The sequence below is a fragment of the Pleurodeles waltl genome, chromosome 8 (genome assembly GCF_031143425.1).
Source record: "Pleurodeles waltl isolate 20211129_DDA chromosome 8, aPleWal1.hap1.20221129, whole genome shotgun sequence".
Taxonomy (NCBI): Eukaryota; Metazoa; Chordata; class Amphibia; order Caudata; family Salamandridae; genus Pleurodeles; species Pleurodeles waltl.
The window spans coordinates 1,268,285,253-1,268,309,575 of NC_090447.1; the positions used below are offsets into that span (position 1 = coordinate 1,268,285,253).

The window sequence follows — 24,323 nt, forward strand, 5'->3', positions numbered from 1 at the left end:
TAACAGGTTACAAAACACAAAAAAACAGTACTTTGTCTGTAGGAAGGGCTCCTTAAACTGCTTGAATATTTGTATCTGATTGTGCAGAGTATAGTTGACTGTAAGTACTGTTGCCTTGGTTTGGAACGACATTCCCACTAAGTACCTATTAAGTATACGTGTGGATAGTTATTCATACCACTTACAGAGAAGTAGGCTCATATTTCCTGGTGACTGTGATATTGTAGATTTATTCTAACTACAACAGTGGAAGCTCACTTTGATATGCCTTTCTAGTTTAAGAGATCAACGCATTGATAAATATATTTAGTATACTATTAACCTGAGCGAAACATGTGTCAGCTATCTAATTATTAAATGTTAAAGCTAAAGAACAATTACAATGATTAGAATATTCAATAAAGACACTGCCCCTGCGGCACAATAACGCTGCCAGAGTGTCACTTTTCTTATGCTCTGGCGGCGCAGTGTGCCCACACATATTTACAAGGCCACGTAAAGCCACTTGTATGGCTTTTTAAGTCCCTGTAAATATTCCCCCCTTTCACACATAACTCTGCATGAAAAGGGCATTCCATGGTTGTTGCTGTGGGTGTTTCTATGCAACACTTATGGAACCTGATGCACTCTCAGATTTACAAGGTTTCTTAAACCTGGGAATGCGTCAGATTCCTACGACACCCCAAGGAAGGCATAAAAGTGGCGCAACAGGGAGAAATACCTTTATTTCTCCTGGGTTTTTGCTCTTTCTATGTGTGCTGCATTCTGCAACACATATACTGTAGAAGGAGGAAAACACCATTAATGATTGTTTATGTGCAGGAAGATGTCCCCTCCTGCACATAAACAATTGTGTGCCAGCGGAGAGGAAAGTACAGGGATGCGTTATGTTGCTGTAAATACGATGCATACCAGCTCTTTCCTAGTGGAGCAGCATGGCGCGGAAAACTGGGTTGAAGCACCACGCTGCGTCATTTTCTTGTAAATGTGGGCCACAGTAGCTGGAAAAAACTTATTAACAAAATTGATTTTCAGGATGAGTGCTATGCCTCGATATTTGCAAATAAACATATTGAAAATTATTGCTCAAAGTAATATCAGTTCTGAACTGACCTTAACACTGATCTGATCCATTACCTGCTGCCCCATTGTGACGCCTGGACGAATATTATCAAGTAACATAAGCCTAACATCGAGTGTGTTCACCAAAAATTATTAATTATGATTGAATGATACTCAAGTGCTTTTGAAAAGTTGTTTCCCTTAAATTCACTCACCTCTGATGTATTTATTTGGGATAAGACCAATTAGTCTCTCTTTATGTATTTAGTTATAGTGGGTGAGACAGGATCCTTCACTTCACCCGCTTCCTTTGCACTCCTGAGTCGTGCTTTTCCCTGCAAACCCCTTACTTCTTTTCAGCATCCTTCTTTTTCCTTTTATCTGATTTGTACCACCCACCCCCTTTTCATTCTCTGTCCTTTCTACACCACTTCATGCACTACCCTTGCTCTCTCATTGTGCACATCCTCTGTGTCCTTACTCTCTTCTTCACTCACTCTACCAGCGGAAATTCTTCTACTCCCCCCACTTCAACTCTCTCATAATAAGTGCCATGTGGTAGCAAGTAGTCTTTCCTCTACCTCTATTATAGCTTTCTCGGCTGTTATTATTTTCTCATGAACACTTTCAAAGACTTACTGTACCAACCTACATTTATTAACACTGGTAATTTTTGACGCCAAGCCATTGTAAGTACCTCAAACTAAAGGCGCATGTGTTTTTGTTATTTATCTGACTTCCACTAGTCATGATGAGTCACGTGGACTGCCAACGTGCAGGTGGTAAAGGCGAAATGGTTTTTTTCCTATATCTGACATTTAAATATGTTATGGCCAGTGTGTTCGCTTACCAGCGGCGGTAATGTTTTAATCCTGCAGCTGGCAAACATGTAAATACATGTTCGCCCTGTTATATGTTTTTACCTGTAGTAATGGGCGCTTCTGATATTTAGCACCGGTAGAAATTCTAAAACACGAGCCGTCAGTTTTTCCATCCACCAGAGCAGTAATTTACTGCCAGCTACATTATTAGATAACTATGGTCCTTTTTTTTTTTTTTTTTTTGCAGTTGGTAGGATTATCACTTTGACCTCAGGGTTCTCCTTCCACAGTGGAAGTGCATGGATTTGGCAACTGTCTTCTGACGTGATAGACAGATAATTAGGAATGAGTGCCCCGAGTTGAAACTCCAGAGCGAGGCTATTGTCAGCTTTGAATAGCAGTAAAATAGTTTAGCCAACCCCTTCTTTAAAAAAACGGTTTCAAGTGATGGATGTTTTTGACTGCTCGCTCCAGCAGGGCTCAGTTTCTGTCCTTGTCCATCAACCACAAATGTTATTCTTGACATTGGACCCCGTGAAGTTGTTTTTAATTCGAGTGTTAGGCAAGACTTTTTAATTGAAACAAAAATGTATATATCTATACATCATTAAATTAAGGGGCTTTTGGTCAGCCCTTTTCATCTACCGTCTTGTTGTGGTGAGTAACGTCTTTCTTCCACCTACCACAGCATTCAACATGGGGAAAGGGTTCAGCCCACTTCAGCCCTAGCACAATTTTCTCACTCATACACAAATAATTCCATTCAGTGCCTGAGACGTATTGGAGAATGGGTTCTGTACTTAAAAAATATGTTTTTAGTTTTTACCTTTCCTTTTTAACCTTGTGGGGCCTGGCAATTCCCCAGACACTGTCACTGAATCCTCAGCACAGCTTGCCAGGTGCCACATCCCTTGTGTGCACTACAAGTAGCATCCATATTTGAATGGGCATTTAAAGATGGTCGCCCGTACATGTGCGTATGTGCTCATATGCATACATAGAAATCTATATTTGAATGTTTCAATCTACCATTTTTTGTTTTTTTGCATAAAAAATTCAGAGGAAACCACCCACACTTGCACATGTGTGCATATACACAGACTGCCAATTTCAAGATTGCCCCCCCTACATTTCCATGTGTGTAATGGGTAAGCAGACACAGCTAGATACTATTATTTCTTTTTAATGATAAAGCTTTACAGAAACCATTCCAAAAGAAAATTCGCATTGGCAAAGTAAAAACCTCTGCTGCAAATTTCAGACATATTGGTAGTGCAGTACTGATGTGTCATAACAGCAGTCAGAATGGACTATCTCTGGGGAAGAAGAGAGGTGAAGAGGTAATTCGTTTTCATGACACTCATTCCTATAAACAGCATGCTTGTCGAAATGCCACTATCGATAAAGGCATTAAAGGGAAGATAAGCAACTTTTTCAACAGAAGCCCCCAATCTAAAAAATGAAGTGAGTATGTTCAGTCATAATCATCATGGATCACATTTATAATCATATTTATGAGGTGCAAGTCACTCTGATATCTTTGTGGCCGAGTTGTGAGCCAGCCATCTTTTTATTGTTACAACAATAGCAGGCTGATGCATGGTCGTGCCATTCTCTAGCCTTCTATTACAACTTTCAAGAACCAGGGGTGTAATGCAAGCCCCTCTAGCCTCTGTGATGCAGGTGGGACTAGCCTCCTCAGGGAACCCTCAATCCTTGAAGGAGGCCCCTTTCAGCGTAATGCCAATTAGTATCTGTGAGAAATTGAAGAGTAAGGGCGCCCTCGTCACATCCTGCAGGATGACCCATCATTTTGTGTTATGCCACTGTGAGAAGCCAATGGTGAGCTCCTTGGTGTGAGGGTTCTGCTGGCATTGTGTATTGCCTAGATCTCTGAGCCCTGGCTTTTCTTACTGGATGCTAATAGCACACCTCCATTCTGGTTTGGTGTGTTCTTAGGTCAAGCATGATGGTGACCATTACCAGGAAAGCATCTACGCTGCTGTGTTAGTTAGCCCTGAAGTATCAAAGGGCTTACCTTAGCTGCAAACAAACAGATCCAAAAACGGAAGGGCCCAAGAACCACTAGACTCCTGTATGGATGCCTATTTTATAAATTGGGGGACTTGACCAGAGGACAGGGACCCACATCCTCTAAGGCAAGACAGTAAACAAAAAGGGTGAAGTCCCACTCAGAGAGTTCTTGATTTTATTGTTGTGCAAACATTAAAGTCCCAGTTTCACAATCAGTCACTGGTTAGTAGGACAGAGAACAAAGTCCAAAATCCAAATATGATAAACATAGGATGAATAGAAGATCAGCCAACACGTGTTTCGCCCCCTTTGGCTATATATAGGCCGGGGCTTTCTCAAGGCTCGCGAAATGAGGCAGACATGTATTAGTAACAAATTGTAATAATCCTTTTCTCAAGCGCTGCGGAATCAAAGTGCCGTTCAAATACGGCCAGAAACAAAGAAAAAACACGGGAAACGAGACGGACCCTTAGCTGCAGTAGCCATGTTGGTTTCTTTGCCTCTGGGGCCTTTGTCACTTGGTTCCACATGATACATAGAACAGACTGGGAGCAGGGACTGCAGCCTTGAGATCTGTTTACATCTCTGCTCATGGTGAGTGCTGAAAAACCCGAGGTGACGAGGAAGAAGACATATTCGCTGCATTCCGCATTGCCTTTTTAAAGGAGAACACGTTTCACAGACACAGCAAATATGTTTGTTTGTAAACAGAGCATAAGTATTATAGCCATTATAGTATTATAGCCACTCTCAGTACTTTTCCTAGGTGTTTCTTGGCGCAGCGGGTGAATAGCAAGAACCTAGTACCCATGAGGCATTGTTGCACTGCATATAATTATATTTTGTAAGTTTGCACCGCTTTTGCTTAAAAAAAGGACGTAAAGGCGGCGCTAACTTTTCATACATCAGGCCCTTAGTATGTACTTAGGATCCCTGCAGTGGTGGTAAGTGAAGAAGAGTGTACAGTTGTTCTCAGGTGGAGATCCTGGGATTGTTTCATATGGCATGTTGCCATCACCACAGATTATTTCAAATCGACCCTGAGGGAAGAGAATCTCAGCTGATCTGATGTGTGAAGTTTCACAGATGTCAAGTCAAATCCCCCAGAAAGGTGCATGGGGTCAGTGGGACACTCTCGCATAATTTCAGTAGTAAATTATGCTGATAAAAGGGTAGGGTTGAACATCAGTTTTTCTTAATGACTCATGACAGTATTAACCAAAAATTAAGTTTTCTTTTCTGTACACAGTGATTTGTGTTTATAACAAAGGGCAAACCTAACTTCCTCCATCAAGAGATAAATATAGTTGTGTTTGTTGGGTGTGTCACGGCTCACAGCTGTTCAGGCCCTGTGAAAGGTGCTCACCATGAGGGGCTGGGGGGAGCAGCCCATTTAGATCAGGAAAGGCAGTGTCACCTACATGAGAAACTATTTAACAGTTCAAAAGTAGGCTGAAATGTCAGACATTAAATGCCATGCTGTTGGATGTATACATAAAGCAATCAGTGTTTTGCTTCTTTTTTTGTTGTTTCCTGCCGCAGGCTTTTTAAAGTAAGAATTAGGAGTCAGAATGCAAGTCAGTCCTTTTGGCTTTCAGTAACTCCCTCTCCACTCACTTGTCGATATGAAAACAATTTGGCTTCTAATAAGAACCCAAGTTCACTTTTGCTGCTCAAGGTATCGACCTAGGCACAGGACCAAACTTCCACCACGAATAAATCATTTCTTTATTATGAAAGAAGCCTGTGTCAGTTTAAATTGACATTTTTGCATATTCAACCTCCAATCTCTCTTTGAAAATGGTCAATTCCCAGCAGAAATTAGATATATAAATAATGTGCCTGGTGTCATGGCCTGGTGAAACGTGTATAACTTTTTTGTCTCCAGAGCAGTTCGGAGGCTGAGAAGGACAAAGCTCCCTCCCCAGAGATCAGTGTTTGCTAGCACTCAATAGCCTTCTGTCCTTCACTATATCTTCCTTTCGGCAGGTTTGCATTCCTTTCATCTTCTGTGCCAGGTGAAGTGGTACCTGTGATACCGTCGCAGGCCTGCCCCCTTCTGCCCTAATAAACGTATGAGTAGGGAGCAGGAGCCTCGCTCCCACCGATGCTCTTAGCTTAGGCACATCACCGGGGCAGTCAGTGGGGGGCTGTATCTCCCATACACAACATTAGTTTGTGTGCTCCCAAATACTTGCTTTTTGTGGCCATATTCCCAGCTGCAACATTCACAGGCTCTTTGTTTTCAGGGACTGAGCTCCTTTACACAATTTCTGGCCTGTGCACGACTATTTGGCCATACCCGTGTGCCTGAGTTCCGAGCCTGCAGTGCACCCCCGTGGGCACACAATGGCCTTGTTAATTTGCTGGCAAGGACCAGGGCGGAATCCTGTGCATGCTGCTGTGCAGATGGTCCTGTTGTGACACAGGTCACATGGAGTAGGTGGTCACACACATGCTGGCCTCTCCCTGGTTGTGTGATTAGTTTCTCTGTGCAGCACATTGTGCCACAGGCACACTGTGACTGGTGACACTGGAACACTAGAAACGCCAAGAGGCAGGTCACGCTTTGGTCAAACTTGGGCATCGGTGACACTGGGGCACAGCGCACACTGGGTAACTTTACACTGGGGTGCTGATCAGAATAGTTTTCTTTATGGGGTGCATTGTGTAGGCTTGTTGATTCATACTAATGGTTCTTTTGGTTTTCGACAGTCAAGGCTGGAGACCCTGGGACATCACTATGTATTTCATTCGGGCAGGGCCCATGAATAACATACTGAAGATCCCACCCGGAGCTATACATTTGCAGCTGTGTCACACAGACGTGGGTAAAATCCAAGTTTGAGCACTTTCAGTATTTGTCAAAGTCACGGTAAAGATAATCTGCCTCATCATTTTGATTCTCTGTTTTGTTATCAACGTGATTTAATTTTCTTGGAGCAGTTAAGGCCTCCGCACATTCCAACATATTTTAAAGTTACTCGCCCCTTCCCCCGACCCACAACCTCACAGAATGCAGGTAAAAAATGAATAACTATGATTACAATGTCCTATAAGCAGTCTCCATTATTTGTGCATTATTTAGCCATCCTCAATTTGGTTCGTATAATATTTGGTCATTTAAGGTCACCAAAAACACTCCACGAGCCAAAAGTTAACTATATCATGGTCGCATGCAGTGACAGCCGTTTTTACGTTTATTTGGTGCACTTCAGACAACCTTGCTCTGCACAGGTCCACACAGTGCAATATGTATGAGCTGTGACCTGGGTTCATAAACTGCGGTCAGCCCCCGCGCGACCCCACCACCTCACATTCCTCTGACTTATGAGTTAAACTTCTAATGCAGTGCACCCCGAAGTGGGGTCTGCGGGGCCAAATGCATCAGCGATTTGCTATGCTAACATTTTGCTAGCAATATGAAAACACCAGCTGTGTATGGCCTGTGGGGGCGGCGCCGAGGCGGGCATTTGATCACTTGTGACTTCTGAATCCAGTGTTCTTGGAAGCCCGGGTCAGCAGATCAGCTGCCCGCTGCGCTTGGTCTGGGCAGCGGGCACGGAGCATCCGTCACAATGCCATGCATATATTTATTAATGCACCTCGCCATCCGTTCTGCAGAGGTCAGATGAAAGTCGTCTGAGGCGGACGTGCGGTGTGAGGACGTGGTTGGAGCTGGAGGGGTGAGATTCAGGGGTCACAGCGGTCAAATCCCTTGCCAGTCGTTGGCAGCCTGTGTTCTCATTATTAGATGATCCAATGTTGGTGCACCTACAAAAAAAAACCTCATAATGTTAATGTCACATTTCCTCAGTGGAAAGTGTCAGTCACCCTCCTGCCCCATTGCTAAAGTTTCCATTGCATAGGTCCACGGGCGTATACTTTATTTCCGAATCGTAATGTTGACAGCATAACGTAAAAAGAGTGCATGGATGGGACGGATTATTGAAAAGCCCATCCCCCTCCACACCAGTGTTGCTTGGGGTCAGACTCATAAGGCCAGTTTACAAAGGCAGAAGAAGAGTGAATAATCCAGTCCTGTAGGATTACTTCTACATTTGGAGCAGATTTGCGGCCTGCCAGGTCTAGTGGCTCAGTGGAGTACAGCGTTCACTGAAGGGATCTGCGTTAACCTCATGCTCACAACTCAAGGTCCCAGGGAGTCCATTCAGCCTTTCATCCTTGCCAGGTTGATGCGCTTCACGATGTTATTTCTTTCTTTTCGGAACTTCTCAAATGTTCCTAGGATACTTTATAACATCAGCGACATTCCCAGATCTCCTGGTGTACTCCAATGTGAAGAAGCAGCGACTCCTGCAAAACTCCCTGCAGGTTGAAAAATCTAGATATGTAAATGTATTATCCATGTTTTTGCAACATACATTTTATTGTTGTTTCTCCACAAGTGAAATATTATTTTCCACGCAGAAACACCTTGCAATTCAGTCCCTTTTAGTATGTAAAGCTGGGCCTCCAGAGCCCCTATAATCCTAAAAACCCGACCTGACCAGTTCAGAAAAGATTGACCAGCTCCTTCGTTTGTTGTACTCTCAGAATTAACTTTTATAGTGTAGTGCTAAGAAACATATGGAGAGCACAGTGCGCACTAAAAATACTTTAACATTTTTGCTATGGATTATTTCCTTTCCCACTCTCACCCTGTAAATTCACATAGTTCTACCACTAACAGGAGTAAAATGTGGGTGTTCATGGTATGTAAACCTTTGCAAGGTGCCCTACTCGGCGACCCTCACAATCCCACCCTAACCCAAAATCTGTAAATAGAACAATTCCACTTTTCTGCCGAATGTATGCATTTGGAATGTAACAATCGACTAATCACAATTCTCGGTGTCAGGATGTGGAATTAATGGGTACAGAGAGCAGTTCATGAGCACCGATGTTCACTTTGGTGGACTACATTTTTTCATGATTCATTCAGACCCACAATCTTTAGTAATTGGACTCATACCACCCCCTAAATCAAGGTAAGTTTAAATCTATTTAGCGCTTACTACCCCTGATGAGGTATCCCACGTAGACCATTTTAGAGCAATACTAAAATTAATATGTAAATATCCACTTCTAGGTTTACTCCCTACAGGTTTAGATTTACTAATTTTTAAAATTCACAAATGTTTCTAAAGGTGCTCATAGAAACATGCAACAGTCATGGATGGACTGGCCTACTGGGCAATCAGGCAGCTCCTGATAGGCTGGTCTGACAGGTCAGTGTGTGGGCCAGTTGTTAGGGTCAAGCGCACACGCGCTCCATCCCTGTTGTAATCTCTCTTTGGACTTTTAACCACGCCCATGTCATGCCTGTTACTTTCATTGGTTCGTGGGCTTGCCTTTTAAAATTCGCTAGATTTCTTTAGTGAAAGGCATGCATATACCATGCCTTTTCCAGTGTTTAGCACTCCTCGAGCGCACCGTCCAACTACTGAAAACATAAGAGGCTCCATGTTTTCAGTCTGGTTTCTGCACTATTTTATCTTTTTATTTTCCACGCGGCTCGATCGCGCTGGGTTTTACATAGCACGATTGCAATAGTTTTTTTGGTTTTCAATTTCAGTGCGATCGTCTATTTTCTGTCCCAGTCTAAACCTGGCAACAGTCGTAGGTTTCATATAATGCTACTGGAAAGGTTTTGCAAATTCAGTGTTAAGTGTATGCAAGGCAGGTTTGCTTGACTGAAATCACATTGTGTGTACTTTACATCATTAGCGTAATCGCACTTCTAATTTTCTTTCTTTATGTGGAAAATATATCTCGCTTTGGAGAAAACTCTCCCTTTATACTCCCATTAATTTCTTAGCTGTGCTCTTCATGTTCCTGCCCTGGAAAAGGATGTACTTCTGCATGTGACATGAGTAAATCCTGAATTTTCTGTGGTGGGATGTATTGTGCAGAAGTTTGTGACGGTGTTCTCAAACTTTCCAGGGCATTCCCACCATGAAACACTCTCAGCCTTCTCCGGGGGAAGATTTATGAACTTATTTAGAGATTGATGGACTGGCAACTCCGTCACAAAGCTGTCAGATATCTTGTCCACAGTATTACAAGTGCATTATATCAACTTTTAATAAGTGATCTTTGTGAGACTGTCACTCATCCACCAAACTCCAAATCAGACCCTTCAGCATAATATTGCACCACTCTAGTTTAATATTAGGGATGAGAAAATCCCTTTATTTTATAATTAACTTCTTGTGAATAACAAAAGTGAGTTTGCTCTTCAAAGTCAAGCTACTTGTACGAGTTAAGTTGAATTTTACTTTCATTCAAATATGACTTTTCTTAATTGACCCTTCAATCAGTATCTGAAGTAGAAAAGAAACATTGGGACTCTTTGGATAAGAAGCATGCCATGGGCCATGTGTCTGTCGAACTTGGGCCCATTTGCCGCACTGGAATATATGCAGCTCAAACTTAGGCCCATATTTATACTTTTTTAGTGCCGCATTTGCGCCGCAAAAGCGACGCAAACTTACAAAATACAATTGTATTTTGTATGTTTGCGCCGCTTTTGCACCAAAAAGTGGCGCAAATACAGCACTAAAAAAGTATAAATATGGGCCTTAATTTCTTGCATATTGTTCATAGCTTGTGATATTCATATTTGTAAGTATATGCTATATCCAGCAGTATATTTGCTGTTTTCTGATACATGCATATACATTTTAAAGAAGTGTTTTAGAAGGTTTAGGACACTTTTTGCTCGTCTCTTTTCCTCTTTATCCAATTCTCCCTTTCCTTTCTTTACTTGTTCATGTTTGAAGCCTATTTTACTCATTTTAATAGTATACATAATCTTTATTAGCCTTAGGATTGGTGTATTGCTTATTCGATTATTTTCATATATTTGAACCTGATATTATTGTGTGCCTGTATCGTTATGATGTATTATAGTCACCAGGGTTTACAAATTGATTGTTTTGTAAATAAATTCCAAAAACGAACAAACATTAAGACCCCGGGTAAGCTGCGCTATTATCAGGGGTTAAAATGTGTAAGATATGATATAACTCACATATTAGCTGCACTTTACACAACGCTGTAAAGCGTTAAAAAAAGTAAACACCAATCTTCATGTTAAAAGAATAAATCAGCCTGACATCTAACCTCTGTCTTTTAATCACTGGCTAGTGTGACAAGCTAAAGGCATCTTTATTTATTGCTCTGACTTTCGCCACCACCAAAAAATCAGCTAGTGACTGTGACACACAGTTTAGGAAACAGCGCCTTAACCCTTAACCTTAACCATTACTATTAATTCCTTAACCTCTTACTCTTAACTCCTTAGTTTTTCCTTCAAGTTTTACCCTTAACCCTTTATCCCCTTGTTGCCTTACCTTTGCCCCTTACACTTACCCTCTTATTCACAACTTTATACCCCTCATCTTGTTACCTTTAATCCCTTACCTTTTCATTCTTTTCTTCTTCCACTTATACATTATCCCTTATATTTAACTTGTTATCCCATTAATATAAACTCCTTTCTCTTATGATGTTGCCATTATCTTCTTGCACTCTTACCCTCAATCTCTTACCTTTAAACTTAATCCTGTACCCATAATTGTTTATACACTTAATCTTAGCCCCTACCCTTGCTCATAATCCCTGATCCATACCCCTAACACTTTACCATTAACCCTTTACCCATTTCCCTCTTAACCCCCACTGTCTGCCCTTACCCTTAACTCCTTACCTTTTACCCTTACCCATACCACCTATCCCTTAAGTTTATTTTTACCCTGATCACTTTACCTTTACCCTTATCCCATACCCTTAAACTCCTACCCTTAAACTGAAAGCCTTTCCTTTAGCACTTTACCCTAAGCCTTAACCCCCTTCCTTTAACCCTTACCTCCCTAGCCTTAACCCTTGCCCTAGCACTATACTAAAATATTATCTACATAATATTTGAGTTGTTTTTGTGTCTTAAATCATGTGATTGTTGAACTAGAGGAGGTGTGTAATTCTAAAATCAATTTCTAAAGACTTTGAACTCTTATTTTTGTGTGATAGAAGTTTTGTCTTGGAGGTGAAGATGATTTTATCATGTGTGATGAAGAATGTTATAGTATTGTTCAGTTTCTCTAATGTTGTAGGTTGTGAGGCAATGTCAAGCAGCTCATTCATTGTATTTGCTTCTTTCGGGTCTCTGTCAGCATAGTTGTGTTTCTTTGTTCATTGGCTACCTATAAGACAGATGCACCCGAAGGCTGTTCATACATTAATGACAACAGTATCTCTCTTGAAAAACAGCAACCCCCATGACGGGAATATACAATGTTAAAGCATATAATGGGCACATGGATAATCAAGGTCTGATTCAGGAGATGTTATGTGGCAGCCAGATCATGGGTACAGTGAGGTCAATTAGAAATAGGTGGATTACCTGCCAGCCCTCTGTTGTAGTAGATGTCCTGCCTCCACCTAACTAAAATGGGACCACCAGCTATATTACAATATTCCAACACTGTGGGTGGATTGCTTTTTGCTGAAAATACTGTTTTTTGTTGAAAGCAGTTTTTTGTATTCCATAAGCAAGCCCTGAATATTTGTGTATGTGCATGGGGGAAGGGAGTGTTTCTGAAATCCAAAATATCTATTACCCAGTGGTGGCCAATGAGAAAAATGTTTTTGACAACAAGGCCATCTGACGCTCTGTCATTGGAAACCTGTTGTTTCCCCAACTTGATACGATTGGAAATGTATGTGGCGTGCAATTACCCCAGCAAAGAGTGTCCTGGCTCTTCTAAATGGCTCAAAAGAACCACAGGTTTGTCTGGTTGGTAAAACTCCTGATTTATGGGGATTCTCTGGTTACATCAAACATTACTTTAATTCCAATGTACAATGTCCTGGTTGGTATCACATAGGAGTTCATGACCAGAGAAAACCTCCAATCCTGAGGAGGTGTAAGCATTGGCTCAAGGGTGTCCATGTTGGGTGCCTACATGCATCCTTGTGGGTGACAGTTAAAAGAAAGTCTTCAAATTTCAGGTAATGGTAAGAGGATCCAGGAGAGATAGCTGGCATCACCCTGTCACTCACCCTGCTTCTACTGCAGAGAACAGCTATTTACTGCTGTCAGTAAGAAATACTGCTGCCTCCGAGATACTCAAATACATTTAAATTTGAAAGGTACAAATAGCACTGCCTCATTACACACCTTCTATCTTTACCAAAGTGCTTAGTGGCATTACGTAACCTACTCTTCACAGTACAGTTTCTCATAATGAGTTTTAATCTTTTGTTATGTTGATTTGTAGAGAGCCCTAATCACCCGTGAGGGTATCCAGATGCTTGAGCACGTGTGAGTTTATGGTCCCCAGGGAGCTATTAGAAGAGTCAGGTCTTCAGCCTCTTGCGTAGCTCATGAAGGGAGGTGGTGAGCCTGGTGTGTTGAGGGAGGTTGTTCCATGTTTTGGGTGTGATGGAAGCGAACAAGCAACCTCTTTTGAGAGAAACTCGTTGCTGATTATATTTTGGTGGTATCCTGCACCGTTTTCGGTCTGTGTTTTGTCCTTAATGCGAAAATTGGTGATAATCCAAACACCACCAACAGTAATGCTTGTATTGCTGATGGCACCACTGGCAGTAACTTGAAAGGTTGGATTTATTTCTGAGGGTATTTTACATTTTCTTTTCGGCGAAATGTTACCATGTACATGGGAAGTCTGGACTGGCACTGACAGCATTAATGAAATGTAATCAAATAATATTAAACTCAATAAGAATTGTGAATGTAAATTTAATGCAAAGCGTAATCATAAATAAAGCAAAATCAAATTAAAGAAATCACCCTAATTCCAACCCTATTGTTAACCTAGATTAAATTGTTAAATTAGATAACATTTAGGAAAAATATACTGAAGTAACCTTAATAGAACCTTATTAATAACCACGCCCACAAAAAAGACTAAATGTAACCTTAAATTAAATAAAAAAGTAACCTTTACTCAACGCTTATGCTAACCCTTGAGATATCCTCGGTAAAGCCATCCTCGGTGGTGGTGATGCAGAGCCTCCAGTTTATTGGATTCGAGGTTGTGGGATGCAACACAGTGGTGTAGCGTGGGGGGTGCAGGGGGGGCCGGCCGCACCGGGCGCAACATCTTGGAAGAGACTCGAGTGCTAAAATCCACGGGTTAGGGGGCGCAAATTACTTGCCTTGCCCCGGGTTAGGGGGCGCAAATTACTTGCCTTGCCCCGGGTGCTGACAACCCACGCTACACCACTGATGCAACATATGAAGTCTAACACTGTGATTGGAAAACCAGGAGCTCATAATGTGAGACGGGAAAATATCAACACTGTGACTTCCATTTATGCCGCTTTTTTTGTGATCCTGCGGGTTTTTGAGCAGCATTGTTGGAGTCGTGTTTTAAAAATGCATTAAAAAAAAAACGGTTTAAATTGCATAAAATCTTGACCACCAGTAGGCACATGGGGAAATGTTCAAACAAAAGGAGTGCGTGCCGCACTGGGCCGCGTGCTGCCAGGTTAGTAATTTGTGGTTGAGTGCAGTGTGACCAGTTTGTCACGCGCGAGAATACCCTCTCCTACGAGTTCACACTAGGCTTGCACAAAGATGGTGTGTATGCTTCCCCCAGCACGTAGCCTTCAAGTAAAGTCCTGTTTGAAAAGACGGATGGCGACTGACATTCACCTCTCTGCCTGCCCTTCACACAGGTCTGGTCGTCCTTCCAGATTAATGTGTGGGTGGAGGGCGAGGTGGGTGTGTGCAGTGTTCAGACAAGCAAGAAATGGCCGAGTGTCTCCTGAAGGCTTTCCCTTGCATTGGTTCCTATTTGAACACGTCCTCAGCTTTCGAGTGCGGCTACATCAGGTTAAGCACACAGTAAGGCAGAGACAGGGGCTCAGGGACAAAGCTACCATCGGTGCTGCAGGTGCAGTAGCACCGGGGCTCAGAGCACCGAGGGCACCACTGAACCCTGCTAGTAGCTGCAATTACTCTCCCAACAGCAGTCAAAGGGGCCTGTTAAGCACTTGCTATTGGTTTGCAGGGACTTATACAATATAATTAGTACATCTGGGTCTGCAGCGGAGGCATGCTGAGGACTTTTCCCACTTGAGCTCCTGTGACTTTACTGTTCACCCATGTGTATGTCTATGTCTTCTCTAGGACGGGTTTTGATCATAAGCACTGACCATACTGCCAAATGCGGAGTTACCATCGGTATAATGTTCAGAGACACAGAAACCCAGTTTGTGGTTGTCTTGTGGAATGTTCTTCAATTTGCCTTAAAATTACTATAACAAATTTGATACAAATTCTAAATCACCTAAAATTACAAGCTATATTTAAAAAATAACTTTTATATAAACAATAGTAGCACTTACAATTAGTATATTAACTAAAACACATTCAAATAATTAGAAAACAATATTTTTCCACTATATCACTGAAAACAATATTAAAAACATCAATATTATTTGAAACGATATTACTTACCTAAAAAAACGACATTAGTATACCTAGAAATGTATTTTCCGATGTTTCTGCCTTTCTACATTTTTAATCCGATATTTTTTCCAAATATTGAATGATTCTGTTTGATACTGATCCTCCATCTCTAGTGAATTTGAGCCTCAGACTATGTGCAGTCAATCACTGACTAGTCTACCTATCGTCATGCATAGGAGTTAACAAACCTGGATAATGCTGTCTCTCATCCTCATTCTGAAATTAGTACCATCTCCGCAAGCTTCAGGTTATTAGGAAAGTGCTTAATTGATACTGCATTCCCACCATGGTCTCTGTCTGTACATGGAGTGTCCCAGACTAACCCCAGCCATCCACTGACTCAGAATTCTCAAGTATTCACAGAGTACCCAAATCTGTCTGGAAAAGTTAATAAGCAAGGAAGTCAAGCAGTTCAAAGACTGCCTCAATCTTGAATCTATTTAGGTCTGCCTCTACGTGCAAAATTACCTGGGTTCATCATCAACAAACCTTCATTACCAAGAAAACTCAAATAGCCAGGTACAATCCCTGGACAGAAAAGAACTATTACTTTTCAAATCCGACTTCAAAATCATTCAGTTCTTTCAGTCATTCAATTCTTCAATCATTGCAGTTCACCCAAAAGCCATAAAACGGAATCACGAATTAGGCTTGTTCCTAAACTTCTTTTGTTGGAAAGGGAAGCACAGCTCATCTAATCTCAAGGAATACTTTTTTTTGCCACCTATTAGAAACCCCCAATATTTGTAAAATAATGAGCGCCAGCACCCAAAGCACTACCCAGAAGCCGGCGCTATTAAATGTCAGAGCACTGAATACCATAGCTGCATAGTCCTGAATCCATTTCAGGCCTCCTTAATCCACTGCCCCTTAATCTCTCTCTTGCAGATTCCTGCTTTCTCCCTTGGCGAAGGTTTATCCTTTTTCCTCTTCCCCCCTTTTCCCCATAAGTGTGTTTTCCCCTTCTTGCTGTCGGGAAATGTCTAATGAGGAAGAATAAGTGCTGGTCCCCAAAATGAGTGCCGGGAGCCCCCACCAGCAACAACCACCTCAAATTCATCACTGTCTACATTGCCCCAGTGGTTCCGTATATCTAGGATCCTCACTGTTGATCGCGGGGCCAGTATGAGATGTTGAATAAAATATCTGACCTGGAGAAACAAAACAGGGATGCTATCCTTCTTCACATAACTTCGACTATGTCTCGAAGTCATAATAAGACGTAGCTTTTGGCTATATCTTATTTCAATAGTTCTTGTTGAGGGAACTAGAGAGGTGTGTAAAAGGTAGTGAGAAGCAAACTAATGATATCTGTAACATCATTACTACTATGAGCAAAAGGGGTCATTTTTTCAGTGTTCTCTCCTTTCATATTGTCTGGAAAGTGCCATTACCTCCCGTCCCTCCCTCGCCTTCCTTTTAACCAATGAGGCCTCCCGCCTCCCCTCTAGACCCTCCCTTCCCCTTTCAAAAACCCCCCCCACCCTTATCCCCTCCTGTTCTTTTGTCTAGCCCACGCTAGACGGTTTTCTTTCCCTTTCTTACCTGCACGGCGGGGCCTGGAGGTCGTCGATGGAGGCACTCCTCGGGACGCGGAGCTCCGCGAGGAGTGCTACGGCTGGGTCGCGTCTTGAACGAGCAGCATGGTTGCTCGAGAGGCGTGTCCTGGAGGCCGGCTGACGGGGTCAGCCGGCCCTCTGTGGCTGGGACGTTGATTTCCGGGTTTCAGCGCCGCGGAGCCGCGGGGAACCGAGGGACTTCAACTCTGAGATGCTCTCAGGTAGGACGGGCGTTCGGCCCGTGGTTTTTATGTATTTTGATGAAATAGGTGACCTCTTTAGGGATTGGTGGAGCCCTGATTGGGGGGAGGACCAGGTGCCTATATAGAGGGTAGTTTTTTGGGGTTCAAGTCAGTGATTATTTGTTTACCATGCCTAAAGTTCCAGCAAAGAGACGTAGGATTGTCTCTTCTTCCTCGGAGGAGGAGGGGGGTGAGGCTAGCATTACTACTCCTGAGAACTCACAGGTGCCTAGCGGGGGTACTCCCTTCATGTCCAGAGAGGAGGTTCAGGATATGATTGAGGTGGCGGTGACCAGGGCACTACAAGCAGGCGTGGCCAGGACTGGTCAGTCTAAATGTGCGCATTCATCGGTAGCAGCTAGGAAATCCTCATCGGAGAGTGAGGATGAGGCCCCATCGACGTCATCTGGGGGGAAATATGTTTCCAGAGAAGATATGTGGGAAGTGATGGCACATGTTCGGGACAATTTGGGTTTCCCAGTGTTTCAACCTGCAGACTCGGATTCTCATTTATTTCCTCAATATAAGACACCTTCAAAGTTTGCCATGCCTTTTCAGGGACCTGTGAGGGAGATGGTGTTTCGTGAGTGGAAGGATGTGGATAAGGCTCAGGTTCCACGATTCCTTCAGAAACTTTACTTACTTGAGGGTGAGGAGGTTTTGCCTCCTTCAGTATGCCTGGACTCTATTTTGGCTACTCTGATTGGCAAAACGGCAGTCAATCCGGAGGATTGTGTGCCTACGGATGCCACTGACCGTAAAGTGGATTCGGGTCTTAAGAGGGCTTTTGCTGCGGAAAATCTGGCGCTGAGGGCAGGGATTTATTCTGCTTATGCGTCACAGTCATTGGTTCAAGACTTTGATAAACTGGCAGTGGCTGTACAGGAAGGGGCGGAATGTTCGGAGCTCCTGGCTGGTATGGAGCAGCAGGCCAGATTGTTGGCTGATGTGTCTTCGGATGTGGTCCGTACTTCGGCTCTGGCATCTGGGTCTTTGATTGGGGCTCGTAGGTCCCTCTGGTTGCGTTCCTGGAAGGCTGATCCGGGGGAAAAGAAGGCCTTGTTGAGACTGCCGTTTGAAGGTCGTACCTTGTTTGGAGAACAATTGCCATCCATGCTTTCCAAGGCTTTTAAGGAACGGAAGCATGCCTTACCTTATAAAGGGGGTTCTTCTTCGGGTAAAGGGTGGAAGAGACATTCCAGATCTTCTCCTACTAGGGATGCTAAATCCTTTTCATTTAGGAAACGGCGTTTTCAGCCGCGTTTTTCACCTAAGAAGTCTGCTCCTGCAACCCGGGGTGGTTTCAAGAAGGGGTCCTGACAATCACTGTGGGCCTGGCAGAGGGCCGGATGGGGGAAGACTGAGTCACTTTCTTTCGGCTTGGAAGGACAGTGTAAACGATCATTGGGTACTAGACATTGTGGCCAATGGTTATGTCATAGATTTTGTGGTGGTTCCTCCAGATTCAGGGGTACGTCCCACACCTCTGCCTTCAGAGGGGTCACGGAGAAGAGCATTATTGGACGGAGTGCGGGACTTACTGGTCAAGGGGGCCATTTCCCACGTTCCGCTAGACGAGCGGGGTCAGGGCACTTATTCGGTCTTGTTTCTTGTGCAGAAAGTTTCAGGGGGATTTCGGCCGGTGCTCAATCTAAAGGAGGTGAATACCTGGATCAGGACAGTGCATTTCCGCATGCTGTCCATTCAGACTATTTTTCCATTTGTCAGACACGGGGACTTTCTGGTGTCACTGGATCTGCAGGATGCTTACCTACACGTACCGGTGGCAAGATCCTCTCAAAAGTTCCTGAGGTTTGCTGTGGGTCAGGACCATTATCAGTTTTGCGTTCTGCCTTTCGGTCTAAAATCTTCTCCTCGAATTTTCACAAAGGTGCTGGCTCCTCTAGTGGCTTTGCTTCATTCAGAAGGGGTATTTCTGCATCCTTATCTAGACGACATTTTGATTCATGCCCAATCACGAGACCTTTTGCAGAAGCAGGTGGTCCATGTTCTGGGGGTCCTGCAAAACCACGGGTTTTTAATCAATTGGGAGAAATCAGACTTAGTGCCGTCCCAGGATCTGGTTTTTCTGGGAGCGCGGTTTCAGACTCTTCTTGGGTTGGTGACTGTGTCAGAAAAACGGCTGGGTGTCCTACAGGCTTTGGTAAAGAAGGTATTGTTGCGGTCTGCTCCCCGAGTTCTTCTATGGTTGCGTCTGCAGGGTCATTTGGCGTCGGTGATATTTCTGGTTCCTTGGGCACGTTTCCATCTCCTGTGCTTGATGACATGGTTCTTGAGAAGGTGGACACCAGGGTCCGGTTCTCTGAAGGACAGGGTTCCAGGGTCCGGATTGATTCACAGAGAGTTGCAATGGTGGTTGGATGCAGACCACCTGAGGATAGGGGTTTCTTTATCGCCTCTGAGACCCGTGGTGGTGACGACGGATGCCAGCCTCTCCGGTTGGGGGGCATGGATGGGGTCGGCTCAGATTCAGGGGTTTTGGTCCCCTCGGGAGGCGAGTCGGTCGTCGAATTGGCGCGAATTGAGGGCAGTATTCCTGGCTCTGGTCCATTTTCAGGATTCCCTGAGGGGTGCGGCGGTTCTGGTTCGCACAGACAACTTAGTGGCCAAGGCTTATGTCAATCGGCAAGGAGGGACCAGGTCAAGGGCTCTGTTCAATCTAGTCAGGGAGATTTTTGTGTGGGCTCAGGAGTGGGTTCCTTCTCTCAGGGCTACGTACATTCGGGGGTGGTGAATGTTCGGGCGGATCGGCTGAGCAGAGTGATTCCTTCCTCTCAACTTTTCTCTCTCCGGAAGTCTCTGTTTCAGCATCTGGTTCGGCTTTGGGGTCTTCCAGTGCTGGATGTGTTTGCGTCAGTAGGGAATGCGAAAGTGGATCGCTTCTGCTCCCGGTTTCGATGTCCCCAAGCATGGGAGGTGGACGGGATGTCATGTCCTTGGCCGCAGGGCCTTTTGTATGCGTTCCCTCCTTTTCAACTACTCAGGGCGTTTCTGTTACGTGTGAGGGATCTGGGGTCCAGGGTTGTCCTAATTGCGCCACTTTGGCCGAGGGCGAATTGGTTCCCCTTGTTGAGGCTGATGGCGGACGGGAGGATGTGGCCTCTGCCTCTTTGTCCGTCTCCCCTGGAGTTTCCCTGCCTCCCATTGGGGTCATTGAGAAGGTTACACTTGACGGCCTGGAAGTTGAACGACGGGGATTGACAGGTCTGGGGGTGCCGGTAGCTTTGAGTTCTACATTGCTGGCTTCGAGGAGACGTTCCACTTTGCTTTCTTATGGTAGACAGTGGAAGGTGTTTTCGTCATGGTGCTTAAGTCGTGAGTTAGATCCTACCTGCGCTTCTATCTTTGAGGTGATGCAGTTCCTGCAGGACGGTGCTCATTTAGGGTTGTCAGTGGCATCTCTTCGGGTGCAGTGGGCGGCTATTCAGGCATTCAGAGGACCATGGCGTAATCTTCAGGATGAAGGGCGCTTGATGCCGAGATTTTTTCAAGGGCTTGTTAATTTATTTCCTCGCCCGGTACGTTCTTTTCCTTCATGGGATCTGTCCTTGGTTTTGGATGTGTTGACGGAGCCCCCTTTTGAACCTTTGGGGGACTGTGATTTGCGCCATCTATCTTTGAAGACATTCTTTTTGGTAGCCATTACTTCGGCTCGTCGGTTGGGGGAATTGGGGGCATTGGCTTGTTCCTTTCCTTTTTGTAAGATTTTTCACGATCAGGTGGTTCTGGTTCCGGTACCTTCCTTTATTCCTAAAGTCAATTCTTCGTTCCATTCCCGGCAGGAGGTCATCCTTCCTTCATTTTGTCCGAATCCCTCCTCAAGGGAGGAGGTCCGTTTGCATTCGTTGGATGTGCGCAGGGTTTTGTTAGAGTATCTGCGGGTGGTGGCTCCTTTTTCGTAAAGGGGATTCACTGTTTGTTAATTTTGGTCCGGCTCGCAAAGGTGAGAAACCTTCCACGGCTTCCTTGAGTCGGTGGGTTCGATCTTTAATTCTGTTGGCCTATTCCTTGAAAGAGGTGGTTCCTCCTCAAGGGATTCAGGGGAGATCTACCAGAGGCATGGCGGCTACGGTGGCGGAGCTTCAGGGGACTTCCGTGGTGGAAATTTGCAGGGCCACCACTTGGGCTTCTCCTTCGACGTTTGTGCGTCTTTATAGGCTGTCGGACTTGGGTAGTTTGGAGTCGGTGTTAGGCCACCGGGTCTTATCCTCTATGAGATAATGTTTGGGATGTTCTTGGTGCAGGATATTAAATAAAGGTCTTGCAACTCGATGTCCGTCTCCTGTGTGTTTTCTTGCTATGTCTCATTGGTTAAAAGGAAGGCGAAGGAGGGACGGGAGGTAATGCTTCCATTTTCTTACGATAATGGCATTACTCCTAGTCCTACTCCCTCGCCTTCCTTTTCCGTTCCCTCCCACCCTCCCGGTACGGACTGTCCGAGTTGCAGCTTGGGCTTGGTTTTTGTACAGGAGGGGATAAGGGTGGGGGGGTTTTTGAAAGGGGAAGGGAGGGTCTAGAGGGGAGGCGGGAGGCCTCATTGGTTAAAAGGAAGGCGAGGGAGTAGGACTAGGAGTAATGCCATTATCGTAAGAAAATGGAAGCATGTTCTGAGAAAAAAAATATTTCAGTATTTTATGGGTATGTGCTTGTAATTTTAATACGACAAGTATTTTATGGGTGAGTGCTTGTAATGTTTAACAGAACAAGTAATCTGGAACATAATAACCACTGGCATGTACTCAATTGCATTTGTTTGTGTGGAAAGCAATCTTTAGAAAAAATACCATGATGGTGAGTTATCAACAAGGTCTTAACTGTCAGTTGTTTTTCTGTTGGGGTTTAACCTGCATTTACCAACGAGCCAGGACGTTAATGCTTAATTTTGCCGTTTCAATAATTACTACACTTGCGTCTTTCTTCAGGGCATAACCATGCAGGCATATCTGAAAAAACAGGTGACCTGGATCAAGATTAAGGACCTTTACACAATACCATTTCAATTTGTGAATACACAGAGAGTTTTTTACAACTTTAACACTTGTTTATTTTTCAGGATCTAGTTCGGGGTCAAAATTGAAAGCTCCACAACTGAATATTAAAGGCAAAGAACATGTCATCCAAGCAGGACAGACGTTAAATCTCACGTGCAGGTAACGTAATTCTTAAAACCAATGGAATAAGGTTATCACTTGGTCAGAAGTACTTGGCATCTGGGCAAGTATGTGACTCTGGGAAAATGTGTTTATTGTTTACAAATGTAGCTTAAAGCAGAACCCAGTATAATGTGGAGATATGCGGATGCACATGAACTCACCAGGTAACTACAATGCCCTCAGATGATTGGTAGATGCCAAAAAAGATGTATGTCCTGTGGGGCCATTGAATTTTACCTTCTATATTTTACAGTGATCTGCAAAATTTCAAATGGGCCTCCCTCTCTCAGTAGAAAAAGCTAGCAGAGCACAGTTGCCTCACCAAGGAAGCAAATGTGTCCAGTGGATCGAGCCAATGGGGTTGAAAACAGATATTCTGATTGGAAACAGAGCATCAGAGGGCGATTGGAATGGCTCAAGAGCTGTACTGGTGGCATCCTGAGCACACAGGCAGATCTCATGTGGTGCCATCTTGGAGTCAGGTAGACAGGACTAACATGAAAATGCAACATCAGAACATACAGTGGACAAGTGATTCTTTCAGCTGTGCCACTGATCTATGCTCCACATAAGCACATTCAATAGAGAAAAGGGTTAATGAATATTTGCCTACCAGTCCTACAGAAAACTGAGACAGTCAAATTTTACATTTATCAGTCAATTACGAACAAAGTAAGGAGCAAGAATGGCAGAACGAGGGTGGTTCACATGATGGATATTTTAAAAGTTCCTTAACATCAAGGCGCCTGTCTGTTTTGCAAACCAACAGGATACTGTTGCTGGTGGCACATGACAACAGTGAGGATGACAGGTGAATCTAAACACCAAGAAGGTTGGAAACTGAGATTATTTTTCTTTCCAGGGAAAGAACAGCAAAGAAATTATTTACCTGACTTGGACCCCAAGTAACACAGTCACAGAGGAGTTGCGAAGAACGAGAAAACCATGACAATGACTGATATAAAGCTGAATGAATGAAATCATGTGGTTTAGAAACTGAGATTAGGGGGAATGAAGTCAAGAGCAATATCAAAGAACAACGGAAAAGGCCCTTGGTGCTGTCTTCTATTATTGCGAAATAGAAGGTATAAACAGTTCCCTCATGAAACAAAATAAAGAATTATTGGCCAATGGGGAACAGCTGGAGGACTATATGAGGGCAGCTTACTTGAGAATTAATAGTTACCATTTGATGATTAAGGAATCAGATGTCACGAACTTAGCTTTGTTCAACAGGATTTTCCAATCAAAACTATGAAGTTTCACCGCTTTAGATCCAAAAGTAGGACAACACGAAAAGAGCAAGAAGGACCTCCATCATGGTTCAGCTTGGCAATATGATTCCTCATGATCGAATTGTTTGAGTAAGGGGAGGAAGAAATAGAACCTCCTATATTTTGATATATTCAAACATGAGGAGCATCACCGAGATGAGAACTGAAAAAAACATTCCATTAATTATGAGCTGAAGTATAGATATTAACTCTCTAAAGCCGGGTTTTAATCCATGACAAGAGCAGAGTTAGTTCTGGCACTCGTAAGTCAGAGCTTTTTGGAGGGAGAGGCAGAAAAGTAAAGTGATATCTGGAAACAAAGGCAAGCCAAAATGAGGCATAAGAGAAACCCAGGTATGTAGGAGCTTATGGGGTAACATCTTCTTGGGTGGGCACCTATGCATAAAACTGCACACGAGTCGAGATTTAGGTTGAATGTGATTGTCTTATGGTTCTCAGTAGGGCAAGCTGGAAGCTCCTTAATGGCGATGGAGCCGGGCAATAAACAAAGTAAAGGAAAATTGTTTTAGAAAAAGTCCGCTACAAACCAACATGAACATAGTCTCATAGAATCTTTGAGGAACTGTGTCCTGGGTAAGGTGCTGTCCTCATACATTACCCAACTAATCAGGGACAGGATTAACAGTTAAATCA

General features: G+C 43.7%; 1 protein-coding gene across 1 annotated transcript in view; it reads left to right on the forward strand.

Annotated features, from left to right (window-relative positions):
* The window catches only part of FLT1 (fms related receptor tyrosine kinase 1), a 310,221-nt gene that overhangs the window by 20,091 nt on the left and 265,807 nt on the right, over positions 1–24,323 (forward strand). Inside the window, exon 2 of the mRNA XM_069202204.1 lies at positions 22,296–22,392. Coding sequence (XP_069058305.1) covers positions 22,296–22,392 — 97 coding nt within the window. The remainder of the gene's footprint in view (positions 1–22,295; positions 22,393–24,323) is intronic.